Source organism: Colias eurytheme, chromosome 7 (genome assembly GCF_061535395.1).
Source record: "Colias eurytheme isolate Ceu_HAF_F1 chromosome 7, ilColEury1 Martin Lab GWU primary, whole genome shotgun sequence".
NCBI classification, from domain to species: domain Eukaryota; kingdom Metazoa; phylum Arthropoda; class Insecta; order Lepidoptera; family Pieridae; genus Colias; species Colias eurytheme.
The window spans coordinates 9,203,443-9,221,990 of record NC_142986.1 but is presented as its reverse complement, the minus strand read 5'-3'; the positions used below and the strand labels follow the sequence as shown (position 1 = coordinate 9,221,990).

The following is an 18,548-nucleotide window of genomic DNA, read 5'->3' as shown; positions in this document are numbered from 1 at the left end:
TGATACTATTACATCGGTTTCGATTCGCTAAATATTAGAAGAAACAAAACAATTTGATAAATAGGTAAGAGTTTAATATCGATATCAAATATGTACAATAAAACCATAAGCACTAGGTTTTATACTGAAATATAATGTAGTTTTCCAGCATGCATTGTAGAAATAAGTTAATTTGATAAGTATTTCGCGTGATTTAAGGTCTAAGCTGAAGTATACCAATTATCGATATGATGCAAACTTTTCAGTCTTTCTGATTCTTCTCCATTTTCTTCCAATTGCTTGTAAAAGCTCGCCACTATCATGAGCATGTAGAAACGTACCACTGTAATAAAAAATAATGAATAATGAAAATGAATAATGAATAATTAATGAAATGAAAAAGCGTGTGTCGAGCACACGTGTCAGAAGTGAAACTTCTTTGGCAAGATTCAAAGATACCAAAATCGTCGCCTAACTCCATGACGTGACGGTATTGCCATGACACGACCGTGAAACATTACTCTCAACGCGCCTAAAGAAGTTTCACTTCAAAAATCTTTATTGTACACCATGTTGAAGATAATTTTAAACTTAGCTATGTCGTGGCCATATCGTAGATTTGCTCATTTCATGATATGATCGATCATTTCACGAAATGGTCGCATTTCATGAAATGGCCAACATAGTTTGATCAGATCGTTAAATCGTCAACGTTTCACGATTTGGCCATCCACATTTGGCCAGATCGTATAAAATATAAAGAGTCCATAAAATTTAAAAAAAAATCAGTATACTCTAAAAACTTGTTTAATGTCATTTAAGTTAGTGCCGCGGCATCTGCCGGCGAATGCCAGAAGCGAATAGTTTTTGCAAAAAAAAACAGTTAGGTTAGGTTAGGTTAGACTTTGATAAACAACGCACGAGCCGAGCGAGCAAAGCGAGCGTGCCGCGGCAGCGGCCGGCGAGTGCCAGAAGCGGATCGCTTTTTAAAAAACAAACAATTATAATACATAAACATACATATACATATATAAATATATATCCTAAAAGAAAAAATGCGTCTTAAATTATTTTATTTAAGACGCATTTTTTCTTCAATACATATAAGATATCCACATTTTCCATAGTACTCGAAGTTCGAACCGTCGTAAATTCTTTGCTATGACTCTTCATATTGTTATTAAACGATGAAGTGAAGAATGAACGATGATATGAAGTTTTTAACTGCGAATAATTAAATTTTCGCCAGCGGCCGCCATCTTATCACATAAACACAGAGCTTACAGCGCCTCTACCAATGATTAATGTAACTATTTTACGATATAATGATCAAATAATTTTGATCATTTCATGAAAAAACCGCGCGTTTAGTTGGCCATATCGTGAAACGATTTCTTATCATTGATCTGCTCAAGCCACATCATGATGTGGCCAAACTAAATTGGCCATTTCACGAAATGCGACCATTTCGTGAAATGGCCAGTCATATCATGAAATGAGCAAATTTACGATATGGCCACGACAGCTACATGGACAGAAGGTGGCTTTATTGCTGGAAGCGATCTCTACCAGGCAACCCAGGACAAGGACAGTTTATAACTGAGTCGGGGTGTAAATAATATTGACGCTATTTTCATATATTTTTTGGACAAACGTAAAGAAAGAAGAAAAATAGATGGATATGAAGATGAAGATTAATGTTTAATCGGTATTTGTAAAGTAATTATATTTTACAAGCTGCACTTGCACTTCCGTATTATTATGATTTAGTTTATAAGGATTAGGTTTAGGTTAGAGATATAGCCTTAGAGATATAGCATTAAAATGCTGTAAACATTTTAGAAATTTTTAAGATTACAAAATTTAAAAGGGACCTACTTCAAAAGACGCAGGTTCTAATCCCAGATTATGATCGAATATTTCTATAGTATTTTTCAAGGATTCAGATACTTACTCAACGCTAAGAACTCGATAGCATACAGCAGAAGTGAATTGTCGTTAGAATGATTGACGAGGCTCGTGGTGCTCCATAGCACGAACATCAGGACGGACACACTGACTTGTATGGATGTCCAGATGATCCAGGGCTTTATTAGTTTGAGTTTCTCCTGAAATTGTTTAATTTGTTTATTAGTATTGGGGTATGGTATTGATGGAACTGCAGTACTAATAACTATTTTTAAATTTCAACAGTCATAAACACTGCTAATGAAATATGAAAATGAATTTTATTTTATTTGTACACAATTACGACAAAACAATAAAGGACCATTCAGCAAAATATAACGTACGAAGTAGTTAATTTTGCTAAGGTAATCTTTAATACCAAATTAGTCAAGTCAGTTAAATTTGACCCACAAAATTTCGGGTCATTTGTAACAGGATGGCGATTCTACAGGGGTCTTAGTACGCAATGACAATAAGAAAAATGATGGTCAGAACGCTGATACCGGATACCTTAAGACACTGTAATATAAAATATTACAGTATCTTAAGATAAAATATTATAGTATCTTCACCGTGTGTGACGCGCTTTAGTCTGGCGCCTGTTGGTCACAGAAGGCCTTATTTTATAGCTATAAAAAAATCGATACATAAAAAAGAGAGATGGGCCACACCCTTTAATCTATTATTGGTATTTTTTTCGTAAATATTCCATTCCTTCAATAAAACGCAGTAATTTATTCATTTATAATTAGTATATTATAATTTTATTCAGTGAAACATGTTTGGACATAATTAATATGACAATTGATTTGAGGCGGGTTTTGCATTGCTAAATAATCATTGCATGTTGATTAACAACCTGACAGACACACTCTATTTGTTTTATTGATAGATAGTAAAATTACTTCAATCTACATTTGATTACCACTTTTCTAATAACTACAAGTATACAAGCCTAATATTTCAGATTCAAATAGTACTAGTCCCAATTATTAATCAAAGTACCTAGTATTGATAATTCATAATTATTAGTCCTTGAAAATAAGTTAGAAAAAAATTACGTATTTGACCAATAAGTTAAGAAAAAAAAAATTATTCTTTAGCCTTTTCATATAGGTACATTGAGTGTTAATGCTTGTACATATTATAATGTTTATGTTTATAGAATATTTTCTTTAGAAAACAAAACATATCCATAACTAACTATGTCCAATAAAATTCGTTAAAATTTCTGGTAGAGCGAAATCTTATGGATTCGTTAAATTTAAATTCTTAGTAGTTTCCTCATTTATCTAGTATCTACCACTATACTTGCTTTTTTATTTACTTATTTATTTTTTACTTCCATATACATACCCTAATAACTCCAACCAGTAATATAGCGGTAAGGAACAGCGTAAAGGCATGTGTCAGCGTCAGCCCTATGACCACTGTATACGCAAAGGCCACGTTAAAATCGCTGACGTCGAACTCAGCAGGCAGGTGCAGGATGGACTTGAGGCATTGAGCTAGCGCTAGTATTGAGTATAGCTGGAATACAGGAATTGTTAGTTACTAACGTGATCGGGGATAGAAGGTATCTAATGATCCCTAGGAAGATGGGGATTATTTGTAGCGTCTGTTTTATAAGGAAGCGTCTTCACTTTTAGCTCCGTGGTTTTTAAACTACATGGACCAAGTATTTAGTCGAAAGATGATTCTTTCAACTAGATACTACGAATGTATATAGCTTATATATATTATAAATTGCCAAGTTAGGTGTGAAAGGGATAAAAAAACATACGGGCGTCATTCAACGTCATATTTTCTTGTTACAATTTAATGGTCATAGTGCAATCTCCAGTGTATTAGATATAAGCTTCTTGAATGTATCTATTCGTCTGTCATTTGACATGATTACTTTTGTGTTCGTTAGTTTTATTTATGTATTATTCATCTTAGTAAAAATGACAAACATGCAGGTGAAAACGAAAAGTAGGTTCGCAACTCGCAAGTTGGCACGCACCCAAAATTGTTCTTTCTTTGCAGCACGACGGGCACACATTACAAATTGGATACTTATAATATGATAATCTTTTTAAGTTTATTTAATTTCAGTATGAAAAAAACTTAGAAATAACTTGATATATATACGATACATAAAATTATCGTATATATCAAGACAAAATCAATACAAAATTTACGAAGAAATATATACGATAAATAGATTTAATGTTTATTACACTTACAATGACAATAATACCCGAAAATATGCTGCCAAATTTCAAGGAAAGACAGGCGAAACTTCGCTGTCGTGGGATTACGTCCAGAGAACTGGAAAATTCTGGAAAACATAAAAGATACATTAAATTATAAGAACTAAAATGATCCATAAATAAAAAAATAAACCATAATAATAATTATGGTTTATTTTTTATAATAATAAATAAAACTTATATGGTCTTCTTTTTGAGACTAAACTACTGTATCGATTTAGATTTTAGATGATTTTTTTTATTTAGGTAATACTACCATTCGTATAAAAATATTTTTTTAAGATGAAGATTACAGATGGAAACATGTAATAATAATTACAATACGTTATTCACGTTATAATATATAGTAGAGTTGTTAAAATAATTTACCCATGCTCTTCTAAAGGGTTGCCGACTGCCACCACAGTTTCAACTGCCGTCACTACTTCATCAGTTTCACGTGTGTGCGTACAGATAGATGGTACTATAATGCATTTCTATATGAAATGTCATCCGCATATTTTAATTGAACTGTTTTTACTTGAAAGAGTAATAATATTTGCTCTATTATACTCTATATCTAAACTACGAAGCGATACATCCATTAATTTATTTAATTAACGCCATAAATCAAGAGTCCTTGGATTTCTAAATATTTTTATTAATTGCCGTATTCGTTTTACCTTGTTGGTACATTATAGGTAATGAACGAATCGGTCATAAGTATCCGGGAACAATTGGCTCTAACGAGGTCTGGTTTGTAAACAAAACATTACCACATAAATGATTTGTTAATTACGATTGATTTCTTTGTCCGAAGATACACTCTATTTAGTTTTAGTATTCACGCGTAAAGAAATGTATATTCCCAATAACGACCGCGCATTGGAGCTGCACGTATCTGAACATGGTTTTTCATTTTTTTCTTGTGTCAAATGCGATGGGAGTAAAGGTAAATGTTTATCGTTCGCAGACAATGATTTCTTGGTATGTGTGATTATTAACGATAAGTAATATTGCCTGTAAAATAAAATAATTATTGTTTTCTTTTAACGTCTAACGTGTCATACATTCAAATTATATACATATCCATCTCTAATTCCGAAATAAGATTTAGAAATTATAGTTTTTATTTTAGGAACTAAAAATTTTTTTAAGTCCGGACTATGATGTGAATAATATAGGTCAATTGTAACTACCAATGATACCTAATCTACATTTTGTAGTACATTCAGCTAACCGGAAATATTACTATTAACTCTTCGGATGTTATGATTAATTTCAACTCTAATTGATGCATGATTCGCTTCTAATGCGATACAAAAAAACTAATAGATTCATATCAATCAAAATCAATTAAAGTTTGGTTAATTATAACTAAAACACTTTCAAATACATTATCTTAATGATAGTACTCGCTAATAAAGATATTACAGACTACAGTACGTAGAGTATTCAGTGTTGCCCTATTAATGAATATTGCCATATATTTTTTATTAATATTTGTATAATCCAAAAAAATATAAATGTGTTTGTTAGATAACAATCAAACACTTTGACTCTTATATCTGTGATTGATAAAATTTCATAAATATACATTCGAAAATGATAATCATTGTGACTTATACCTAACTAATTAGTATAATGTAAACACAGGATATCAAATAGGTGTTAAATACTGGATGTATTTCTTATTAATTCAAGACTAGCATTGCAATTATTAGATGAGCATCATAAGTGACTCTACCTTTTATTTATAATATAATTTTTCAGCCTCTTACGTACACGATACCCATTGCTATACAACTTATAGTATAGATACTAGATATAATTACAACGCGTGTCCAAAATTAAACAGACGCGAAAGTTCCAGAACATTCTAGAACGTTCTACAACATTCTAAAAGCATATTTACTGTAAAAAATATTGTCGCAATATAACTTACTTGACTTCATCATAACTGCAACACACTAACGTCCTGTCTGACCAAACAATAGATACTGATAACAAATGGTCTAATCAGGATTTGAAATATCGTTATCCAAATTTAGCGATAACAATATCTTGTCCTTATGGAATACTGATGTGACGAATGTGTAAAGGATTGTAATTGATATGCTGTATCGTTTATTATTCATACTATACACAAGTACACGTACATATTATGTACTAAATACAGTACATAGTACATATGTACGTGTACATGTACAGAGATTTTAGTGTAAGTGGTAAATTTTTATTTCAGTTTCTTGTGGATTAGGCCATGACTGGTTATTTTTGTTTTATGTTACTTCAATAATTATGACGAATCACGAATGTTTGATTCGTATGTTTTATGAGTATTTTTTACGGTCTATTCTAAAAGCATAAAGAAGACTATAGATTTAGAACGGAAGAAAAATCGCGGCACCTTAATAATTTAAGTAGGTACTCAATTTCAACCCGAAGTGAAGAGGTGATGTCTTAAATCGAATTTTTTAAATGTACCTAATAGTTCTAATTTGGTTGTGGTTTTTCTATAAACCTATGAAAATAAGAGGAAATAGATTCAGACCTTGTGACGAACCATCAGATGAAAAAAGTTATTTTTTATATATCTTTATTATAATACTCGCGGTCCACCCCGGCTTCGCCCGTGGTACATATTTCGCAATAAAAGGTAGCCTATGTTCTTTCTCAGGGTCTAAAGATTATCTGTGCCAAATTTCATCAAAATCGGTCCAGTAGTTTATGCGTGAAATCCATACATACACACAAACCTTTCCTCTTTATAATATTAGTATAGATAATATGAAAATCGAGGAATAAATAAATCAATTTTCTATAAAATAAAATTTATTAAAATAATAAACATACATATTCCCTTAATTTTAATAGTGGGGTTTAACTTACATAACATGGAGATACAATATATACTAGGTATACTATACTATAATATCAAATACACTTACAATAATTAAAGCTGCATACATTAATCGATGGGACAAACATACATACAACCCTAAGACTAGATTAACAAAAACCCAGGAAATACCATAACCTTGATATCCTTACAAAAAAAGGGCGGCAATTACACATGTGACAAAATTGAACAAAACATTATATAAAGGACGACATAATTTGTAAACAAACTTCCTCTCAAATCTTATATGTTAACTCAACAAAACCAAACGATTATTAATAAAAACGTTAAATTTTTCATACTGGCTCAATCAATGGTGATAATAACCATGGCCCGATCCATATACTCCATAAGGAACAGAATAGCTCGAGCCACTTATAACCTTAATTCCTCCTCCTACAATACCTCCATGGCCAATAGAACTAGAGATAATACCCCCAGAGCCTAGCGAGCCAGCAATGATGGACCCACCGCCAAGACCCCCTCCAAGCGATGCAGCAGCAATTCCACCACCGAGCGATCCACCGCCTATTCCACCTCCAATCGATCCAACAGCCACAGGCACTGCAACAGGCACTCTCACTGGAACAGCAGCTGGCACTCCAACTGCATATGGCTGTGGCACTGGAATGCCAACCCCTTGTGTGACAGTCACAGGAACTGGTTGAGCCACCGGCACTGGATACGGCCTGTCAACTGGAACGGCCACTGGACGCGCTACCACATGAGCTACGGGATGTGGCACAGATACAGGAACGGGTCTAGGTCTGTCTACAGGGACTCCCACTGGAACAGCCACTGGAACTGCACGAGGCACGCTAATAGGCACTGGATGGGGCACGGGAATGGCGACATTGTTGTAGTATTCTGAGTAGGTTTGTGTAATTGGTATGGACGCGGATCGCTTCTTTGGCTCTGAGCTGGATGCCGAGTGGAGACAGATTACCAGCAATATCTGAAAGGAAAAGTAAGAATAAAATAAGGAGAAAAAAGTCATCATCATTTTTAACGAAGAGAGAAAGGTAAATTTATGGTTATTGAAAGTAAATAACAGCCATCTAAAATTTGAAAATACGTAAAAAAATAAAACTCACAAAGTATATTTTCGTCATTTTGTCACGAAACTACAGGTATAGTAAGTGTATCGATGCCAGATAGTAATGTGGTGTAACATATCACATTATCGTATTTATATGTTAAATGACATGTGGTGTGGTGGCTTGAGCGGAAAAGCTCTAGGTACGAAGAAAGTTGATAATTATTGGAGCTGTTAATACACCCATTGACTTTTATTTTAAATCAATTGTGGCTTGATAAAAGGTTATTGAACGTTTATCTGTATTTATAGATCACAGTGTGCTATATGTTTCTATAATCAGCAGCATTAAAGAAAGCTTCATCTTATTAGTTATTCGACGACATTATGTCAATTTAAAGCTTGTAGAACAAGTAGGAAAAGTTGTAGAGCCAATAATTTCTATAATATGTTCATATTAAATATTTTCTTTGTTCATGTAACATTTATTTTATTGCATTAATAATTAAAATATGTATGAAACGTATAGACAAATCACTATATTATTATTATTTTTTTTAATTTAAAGTATTCATGTGAAATATCACATCACACGTTTATTTACCACTTATTTATTTTTGTAAATATTTTACAGCAAACACTAATTAAATATTAAATATTTAATTAACTTAGAACTGTTTGTATTTTATTTTCAAAATCGATGTGGTATTAACAGCTCTAGTAGTGTACTTTTACTTGCCCCCGTAACTTATTTACAGTCATTTAAGGCGATGTCTAGCCTGTACTAGATCTAGACGTAATCGTTAGTTCTTATTATGTAAGGGTTAAATGCTTGAACCCGCGGTTAGCCGATACCGTAAAGTTGTAGTTAATTTAGACGTGGAATTTGCGTTGATAATTAATTAACATGTAGCCGTTAATACATTTAAATAAATACAAAATGTACACATAATTTATGTATTTTATTTATATTTATAAAAAGTTGTAAAGTTAAGTTATAAAACCTCATGAGTAATGCTGTCATTTATTTTTGTTCCCCACAATACAAAACGTGTTATTATAATAATAAAAAATATTTTAATATTTTGTTGATAGATAACTAGAGACAGTAACTAAATACATATCTATAAAAATTTTATTACGTCAAACAAATTCTTGAAAATTGTAAGACCTATATCAACACTACGTGAGTCGTGATTTTATAATAACTGAATGTATTATAATCCCGAAACAAACGGACAATTTAAAGCAGAGACTATTTAATTCATCAGGTCATCTTATTAGTTAATAACTGCATTATTAATTGTCATTGCAAATTCAACCGTACTGTTCGTTGATGTAAGGTCTTTATTACACTTATAGCTCCACAGTGAATGGATTATGGTCATAGAAATCTAAATAACAAGACACTAGAAGTCGTAAGCGTGCGTGACCTTGTCGCCAATCAGGTGATTTGCACATCACCAGTGCATTCGTCACTGTTCAGTTGCTCTGGAGACGTATGAGTGTATACATGGTGTGTTTCAGCATTTCCCATTGCGGAAATTCTTCCACAAGTTGTAATTATACTTATAAAGGAATAATATTTCATCGGAAAATATTTTTTTTTAGAAATAATGCCGTTTTTCCTTAAAATTATAGAATATTTACAAGTATTACGAGTGTCACCATAGTAATCGAAATAACAATGAATGACACAGTCGACCATTCTTATTATCACGTTTGTTCGTATTGGAGCAAAAAGTCTCATATACTTAGGGATGCTATTCTAAAATAAACCGTAAATTCGTGCGTTAGGATACATATTCAAAAGCTTAATTTAATAGATAAGTTAGTTTTCACTAAAATCAAGCTGTCCAATAAAAGGCATAGTTTACTTGTGTGTACTATTTAGCTTTCGGTTTGAATGTGTTGATTTTGGCGACAGCGGTTTTCATACGAATTATGACATTATAGCACTTCTATATGTCTTGTTATTTAGATTTCTATGATTATGGTAATAGGTCCTTCGTTATATGGGACCTAAACATGACAAGCCAAATAAATGTCACTTCCTGTCACATCACCAAATGTCATATTCCCACCCAAATTCTGTGTTAAATATTTTTAACAAAGTGTTAATATTAATTCGACTAAACTTTAGAGTTTACACGAACTTTAGCGCTTTTTATGTAGAGTCCAAAAAATCTGACAACACAAAACGATCACTTGTAAACTTATTTTTAGCCTAAGAGTCCCTATTTCCTTGTATCAAATAACAGAAAAGCGAAGCGACAGAACACTGATTAAAATAATGACATCGTGGTTCGCCTGATGCAGGTGATAAGCGATCACTGCACCGCCCATAAACATTTGCAGCATAGAGTCTCATAGCCCGTCAGTCCCACGCCAGTCCCTTATGAAGTAAGGGATAAGGAAAGAACTGATAACGAGAATAAAGGAATGAACTGAGAAGGCCCACAGGTTCTTCCACTCATCGCACCAAAAATACATTCATTTTGGAGCATTCACGTTTGGAGTAAGCTGGCTGAAGCGTGCTCTACTTCCGAATTAAAAAAAATCCTGTCCTAAAACTATAATAAATGCTAAAATTTCTAGGATTAGAGGGGACAGATATAGCCAATTATCTTTAGTACCTAGTACACAAGTTTTTACTCTATCCACTGATCACGGGAATAAAACCACGTCCTAAAGCTTCGTTATAGCGTAGTGTTCTTCGTTAGAGTATATTATCTACAGTTTACTATAGTACCTATAATATTATATTATCTGTGGCACAGTTATAGTTATAACCTATCCCATAGACTGGCCTTTATTAGCGAAGGCGGTTACTGCGCAATTGTACGAAACAGTTGCGAAACAAAAGTTGAATTTATTATCACTATCCTGAGCACTATTGCTTTGGCAATCGGCTTTGCATATGGTGAATATACATTTGCTTCGCGTAATGATCTCATTACATTGATTGACTTTCTGGTCAATTGTTTGGAAAACTACTGTTTGTATATTTATGCAGTTTTATATTTTAATAAATATATTGATATACTTACTTATGATTGTTTTTTATTTTTATTTTGCAGTCATCCTTTATTCATTAAAAAGTGGTAGTGATCTGGCTCTAACAATGAAAAAATTCACATTCCCTTGTTGCATTTTGACTCTATGTAGAGTTATGTTAAATGTATATGTTAATTAAATGATAAATATATTTTCGAGGTGAGAGACGTGGGTTCGCATCCCACCTCGTAATCAATTTTTCTATTCTTTAAAAAAATATATAATTATAATTGAATGCTATAAAACTAAATATCAAAATCAAGTATAATATTTTAAGTTGCCATATAAATAGAAAATAATTATCAACAGGATACACATCCTATTTCTAAAATTACTTGTTTAGTATCATGCACATCTATGGAATCCTAAAATATCTATGAATGAGCAAGGAACAGCCTTATAAGAAAACCGTTTACGCAAGCTTCAAATGTCGAAATGCATCCTGCGAGAAATTGTGTTTTTGACACAGTAATTATTGTCTACGGAGATCGATACGTAAATAAGTGTTATTAGATACTTTGAATTAGGTTTTCTTAGTAATAGGCTTAGTATTTGCAATAGCGCCAGTCGCAAAGAGTGCGTTGTTCGACTTACATCTGAATAGTGCAAGAAACAAAATTAGGTAGTGAAAAATTATTTCGGAATTTATTTATCCCAAAATAAAGCTTGTCTTACTTTATTATTTACATCAGGTATTAATATTCTGTTTAAGCTATGTTACGTGCCAATTATTTACATATACATACGTAATACATTGTCGGAAATTATATGCCTCCTTATCGAGTTAAAAGGTTTTAAACATGCAAAAATTTTAACTCTCATATGACTGTAATATCAATCTAAAGAGCATAACTATCTCATATGTCATTCAGTAAAGTTGTTCATTCAAATCTTGGATACATTCACTCCACGTACGAGCATGTGCAGTTGGCGGCATTTCTATTATTCTACTGAACTAGTTTACGCAGACATAGACCTACATCTTTATATATATTCTGTGCATGTGCAACTTAACTTCTGCTAAAGGGCTAGACCGATTTTAATTGAATTTTTTGAGTGTTTTCCGGTGGTTTAGATTTACAAATCGAACGGGAGTAAATACGAGGGCAAAAACTACTCGTAGTATTACATTAGGAATAGAATGCATTTTAAGGTTAAGGTTTCAGTCTGTACGGTTAGTTACTCAGATCCAAAACGGCAAATACTTTTTAGAGCAAAAATACTTTTTGGAGATCATCATTCTCGTCCCATTACCGGATTTTTACTTGAAGGCGCGCTCTTAAAAATCCCGTAACAAAGTTGTCTGTAAACCTTTGATATCCTTCGAATAGCAACTCCAAAGCCAGTTACAAACCAGACTTCTACATATATTGTAAAAATATTAAGCCATGTGTGTTATTATCACATGAGTTATCGCAGATAGAGTATTATTTTATTTTTCATATTTATTACTTCAATTAGATTATAGTTTCCAAACAAATTTTACGTTTTGTGATATTCACAGCTTCTTAATCATGAGAAAGAAATGATCCTGGGCTATAAATGTTTAATTACGGCTTTACTGAAAAAAATGTATATACATATAGTTTACAATCTTGTCTTGTTACAGATGAAGTAAATGATTTAAGTTATGGTACATATTTTGTAATAATCTCTATTTACGAAAGCGGTTTATTATCCATGCCCTTTGCCCAGCTATCCAGGTCACAGTACTAACAATATAATAAAATGCGAAATATGTACCACATGTTACAAAAACTAAATGCTCAAGTAACATGTTACGTGAGTCGGAATGTCGATTTGTCTGTCACACTTGCTTAAAAGGCTACGAGATTTCCCGGCGGTTTTTCTTAATCACAGCTTTCCTTTAAATTATGTAAGTTAGTGTTTCAATTAGGCTGATTATTTTTGTGATACTTCCTTGTTTTGGTAATTGAGGAGATATAATATTTTCTAATCTGACTATTAACTGTTGACTGAGTCACGTTAATGCATATAATAATATTCATGGTCTGGTTTTAGTAAGTACATAAGTTTAGGATTCTTAAGAAAATAAAAAATATCATACAATTAATTCAATTTTAAATTACATGTAGAGCACTGGGTCAACGTGCATTTATTTTTTTCTTTCTACATAGGTAGGTTGCTTGGAAGAAATTGCTTGAAGCAATAAAGCCGCCCTTTGCATCAAATGTCCTGTCTGTGTGTGTGAAATTTGTATTTGTGTTGTATGCAATAAAAATTATAAATAAATAAATAAATAAATAGGTTACAATTTAGCTCTACATTCAAGCAAACATGAATATTTAATGTGTTACTGATCACGTGTTTAGTATTAAATTAACATGCGATAGGTACCTAACAAATAAGAATTAATAAGCATTAATTGTCTAACAAAAATGTTTGATAATGTATACCTCTGTCTTAATCTATACTAAAATCGAATCGAAAATATATCTATATAGAGTTTGATTGTTTGTTTGAACGCGCTAATCTCAAGAACTACTGGTCCGATTTGAAAAATTATTTCGTTGTGACATAGCCTATTCATCGAGATAGGCTATATAATATTATCATCACGCTAAGACCAATAGCAACGTAGCAATGCTTGTAAAACCGCGGGACAAAGCTAGTTTAGTAATAAGTATACTTATTTGTACGTCATTATATTTACACTCTTCTAGGAACTTATAGAACGAATTATTTAAAATACATTTATTAATTATATACCAATTCATAATACCACTGGTTATTATATAAATCGAAACACACATTTACTATGTAAGTTACAACTTAAATCCTAACTTAAACTCATAATAACATAAGTTTAAGGAAAACTAAACATAATGTATGATCTAAATGAATTCTATATTTTCCACAGATAATATAATACAGTATTATATTATCTGTCTGACAAATATAATACTATAGATTTGTCATATGGATTACACGAAATTGTACAGTATATACATACTAAGTGTAGTTACATAACCCATGGTTTCATCACGATTGAATGAAATGCCCACTTTGGCACTAATTATAACATTTTTTTTACTGAACGCTAAATGCTAAATGAAACAGTGTGAATGAATTGCAAGATGTCATTGTGAATTTAACCGAAAATTGAATTTGCAAATAGCTTATTTGTATTTTTAGTAGATTTTCGCGGTCAGACCTACAAATTCATTCATTAATTTGATCTCATCTTCATATTATAACTTCTCTACAAAAAACGGAGATGATACTACACCGCCACCTTCTTTTGTCGTTGCCCTGTATTATTACTAAAGTTTAAAATATGTCTAGTTTGCAATTAATGAAATAGACAACAATATTTTAAATAACAAGAGACTCGAACCTTCTACTCAATCTATAATCGAATACAACTCCCAGGAGGCAAATTACAATCGACTTTTTTTGAGCGTAAAATAAATGTTACGCTCAAAAACCGACAACGAATTGAGCGAAAAAATTGCTCACAAGTCACAATGCTTTGCGTTGCTATCACGGAGAGCCACGATGCAAAATTCTGACCGTTTTCCACATTATTTGGTTTACCATAACGATGGACAAGCTTTTACTTACACGAAACAATTTTAAATTATAGAAATTAATATCTATATTATATTTAAAACTCAAAGGTGACTGATATAGTGATCTATCAACGCACAGCCCAAACCACTGGACGTATCGGGCTGAAATTTGGCATGCAGGTAGATGTCATAACGTAGGCGTCCCTTAAGAAAGGATTTTAGAAAATTCATCCCCCAAGGGGATCAAATAGGGGATGGAAGTCTGTACCATGAAAATTTATCTTTTCCACGCAGGCGAAGCTGCGGGCAACAGCTAGTTATATTATATAGCAGTAAAATTTTCAATATAACAGTTCTATGATGAGTCAGGTATTGGATTGCTAAAGTTATGTGTAACCGGCCTTATTTGGCCAGCTTCGATCAACCGTTTGAGTAACTAGTGTAACCTGCCACTATATTTTACTTACATTTACATAGTAATTGTAAAAAAACACTGATTTTACATAGAATGTATATAAATTTGAATTTACAAATGTTTGGAATAGTTATCAGTTAATCTTAGCTCAGATAAATTATTATTACATGGATATTTAGTATTCATACATTGTGCTAGAAATGACTTACGATCTCCGTGTTTTTGTCTGTTATTTCCGTATAATCTCTGAAATAAATGAACTGATTTTGATTAGAATTACACTGATATATAGCTCAGGGTTATAGAGAGCAATTGTATAATTTTCTTTAAGTAGGTATATCATAATATTTCAAAATTGTGCTCTACATTTGATTTTTTTTTATAAAATTATTGTCACAAACCCAAAAACATACCTTTCATACCTAATTAAAACAAATAAGTCATACCCATATCAGTAACAAATGAGATGTATTATTAATAAATAAATCGATTATTTCACCGATGCAACTTGTATAACCGAACCGAGCGAGCCGTACATAAAAATGTCAAAGCTAACCTACATTAATAACATACGTAATGTCTAGTCACAATTAATTGCTCATTATGTACATTTAACCAGTCAGGAAGACCGATTATTATGTACGTGAATAAGATCGGTCAAGCGCGAGCGCAACTCACGCATTGACGGGTTTTAATTATTATTATTACATAGTATTTGCTCATAATTCGTAAGTTCAATTGAGTAATCATTGATAACTTTTAATACGCTTTAGGGAACCTGCAAATTATGTGCAAATTACAAATACATGGATGTACAATGTATCTCTACTTTTGTAAACGCGAAAATATGACAGGGTGGATGCTTTGTAACTTTGTCAGTCAAAACTACATCGATTTTGAATGAATTTTGAAATAGATAATAATTTTTATTCTACCGCCGGGACAACACACGAATCCAGCCATGGATCAAAGCTCAGATGCGCTACATTCTAAAATCACTTTACAAAATAAACGTACAGGTCGTAACACATAGCATATTATGAGTCAGTAGATCTTTACAAGGATTTGTTATGTTTTAATAATTCAACATACATATTAAACACTGTTGCGCATTTAATATTTTTGGATATGAAAATGGATGTCATTCTAGATCATTCATTTTCAACATAGTATAAAGAGAATCGAAACCAACACTCCTCAGCTTACTCGCTTAAAGCAATGTTCAAGGGTTTTTTAAAGCTCTTTCTCACAACTAAACATTATTTATAACCTAGTTTAAGATTCCATAAATTTATTTTTAAAGTATGAAAAAAGGGTTCTACTGCAGTTTACGGAACCTTAAAACATTCCTGGATATGTGGTAACCACTCGTTGAACCGCATCATTTACATTGGATCTCAATTATACTGGACTAGATAATCAAACACTTACTTAACTATTGAAGTCAGTCAAAACGTTTCTACTATTTATGGTGCAGGAAAGCGAAACATAAATGTAGGTAAAGGACGACCATCATCAGAGTAGGATTTATTTAGGAAATTGGATAGACTTCCAAAATTACCTAGGTTTAGCTGTTTTGTATTTTAATCATTACCAATGTAACTGTAAAATAACTTTATAGAAGAAAAATATTTATGGTTAGGTAGTATTCGTAAAGCACACACGACGTTTTAAAGAATTACGAATAGTTGCTTTTTTGTAGAAATTCTTGGTTGGGGTTTCGTTTTTTCCTTTACCGCGTGAATCTACCAACTAAATTAAATTGAAAATAAAATAAATTAAACCGACAAATAATGAGAAATCCCCACAAACCGAAACACAAATATTTCAAATATTATGATACTTGATATTTACGTAAATAAAGACAAAGCGGTGTTATTTTTCACTTTTCACTATTTTTCACTATTTTTCACAAAATTTTACTGCTATATAATATAAAATTAATTTATACCAACTAAATTAAATTGAAAATAAAATAAATTAAACCGACAAATAATGAGAAATCCCCATAAACCGAAACACAAATATTTCAACTATGATACTTGATATTTACGTAAATAAAGACAAAGCGGTGTTATTTTTCACTCATGCCAATAATAATTACACATCAATTACAAAATGTCGACTACAAAAAACCTCCGCAATGTGTCACTCAAATGGTTTCATTATTGCTTGAGGGACAGGATCGATTTCCACTTATTACTTAAACAATTAGTTCAAAGTAGCGTTGCCCCGCGGTTCCTCTAGCTACAAAACTTTGGGCATATTATCCTATTCTATCCTACTAATATCATAAATGCGAACGTTTGTAATGTAATGTGTATGTGTATGTATGTTTGTTACTTTTTCACGCAAATACTACTGAACCGATTACAATGAAATTTAGCATACCTACATATAGAAGGTAACTTGAATTAACACATCGGATAGGTTTTATCCCGGAAATCCCACGGGAACGGGCGAATCCGCGGGCTTTAAATAGGTAATAGTGTTTTGGTACAACTAAAAATTGTTTCTTTAACTTTAACCACATTTTATACTTTTTACTTTTATACACCTTATACTTATATACTACTACTACTAATTTTAAACTTTATAAATCTCTACAGCAAACAAAACACCAACGTACGTTGAATGAAAACATTCACACATTGCAAATTACTTCTTCAATGAATGTTCAGAACCTTCTAATAAAGGCAACGGTAAATATTGCATCTGTGAAGGACTGAGCCACTTAGCACGGTTGCAGCCAAACTTAGACCTTGACTATGTAGGCTTCAAAAATAGAGCGTCATCGAAGTGTACTCACAACCTAAAATGTACCTAAACTTTATGCGAGAAGACTTATATTTCTTTAATCGTTTTATCTCTAGTTGTAACTTCTTGCATTTATCAGTAAAATCCGTGCAAATTTAATTCAATTAATTACTAACCTAATTGTGTCAACATAGGATTCTGTTTACAATGTCAAACATATAGATTAAATGATTTTGTACTAAGTGTGGGAACAGTGTCCCTTTCGTGTTATTTACGGAACATTTGCAGTAAATCAATATGTAAATTGGAATAATTGATACAACGACTTGTTTCGTCATACTTTCGTTATAATTTCTGTGATAAATGGAATATCTTTGGTTATAACCTGTAGATCGATTATGTAAGAGCCAGTTTTGACGTATAACACGGCACTAATGAAAACTATGTAATACTTATGAGATACTGTTGCTTTTCTTTAAGTGAAGAATAATATTTAGATCTATGCAAATCTAGAACTGCTAGCTTGTAACAAGACGCAAGAATTAATAATATATATTATACGCAATAATTACTTACTTGTCGTAGTTATGCGTGTTTTACTAGTTTAGAATTTCACGGATGCCAGTCGTGGATGCCTGATAATAATTATATTTTGCAAAAAATTGTAGAGCACAGAAGCCTTACGTCG

At 32.0% G+C, this 18,548-nt stretch overlaps 2 protein-coding genes across 3 annotated transcripts; both read right to left on the bottom strand.

Annotated features, from left to right (window-relative positions):
• Nucleotides 1–113: 113 nt before the first annotated feature.
• LOC149907247 (uncharacterized) lies at nucleotides 114–6,544 on the bottom strand. Of its 2 annotated transcripts, none has more exons than XM_090103764.1 (5): nucleotides 6,106–6,544; nucleotides 4,155–4,249; nucleotides 3,283–3,456; nucleotides 1,934–2,087; nucleotides 114–322 (listed from the first exon to the last, which is right to left on the bottom strand). In XM_090103764.1, the coding sequence occupies exons 1-5, from the start codon at nucleotides 6,116–6,118 to the stop codon at nucleotides 201–203; spliced, it is 558 nt and encodes a 185-aa protein (XP_089959890.1). In that variant the 5' UTR covers nucleotides 6,119–6,544; the 3' UTR covers nucleotides 114–200. The 2 variants fall into 2 exon arrangements, with proteins under 2 accessions (XP_089959890.1, XP_089959891.1); XM_090103765.1 differs by lacking the exon at nucleotides 6,106–6,544 and adding an exon at nucleotides 4,551–4,616.
• Nucleotides 6,545–6,977: 433 nt separating this feature from the next.
• On the bottom strand, nucleotides 6,978–8,315 carry LOC149907246 (uncharacterized). Its single transcript, XM_090103614.1, has 2 exons — nucleotides 8,157–8,315; nucleotides 6,978–8,017 (listed from the first exon to the last, which is right to left on the bottom strand). Exons 1-2 carry the CDS (start codon nucleotides 8,172–8,174, stop codon nucleotides 7,373–7,375), a joined length of 663 nt encoding a protein of 220 aa, XP_089959740.1. The 5' UTR covers nucleotides 8,175–8,315; the 3' UTR covers nucleotides 6,978–7,372.
• Between the last annotated feature and the right edge of the window lie 10,233 nt (nucleotides 8,316–18,548).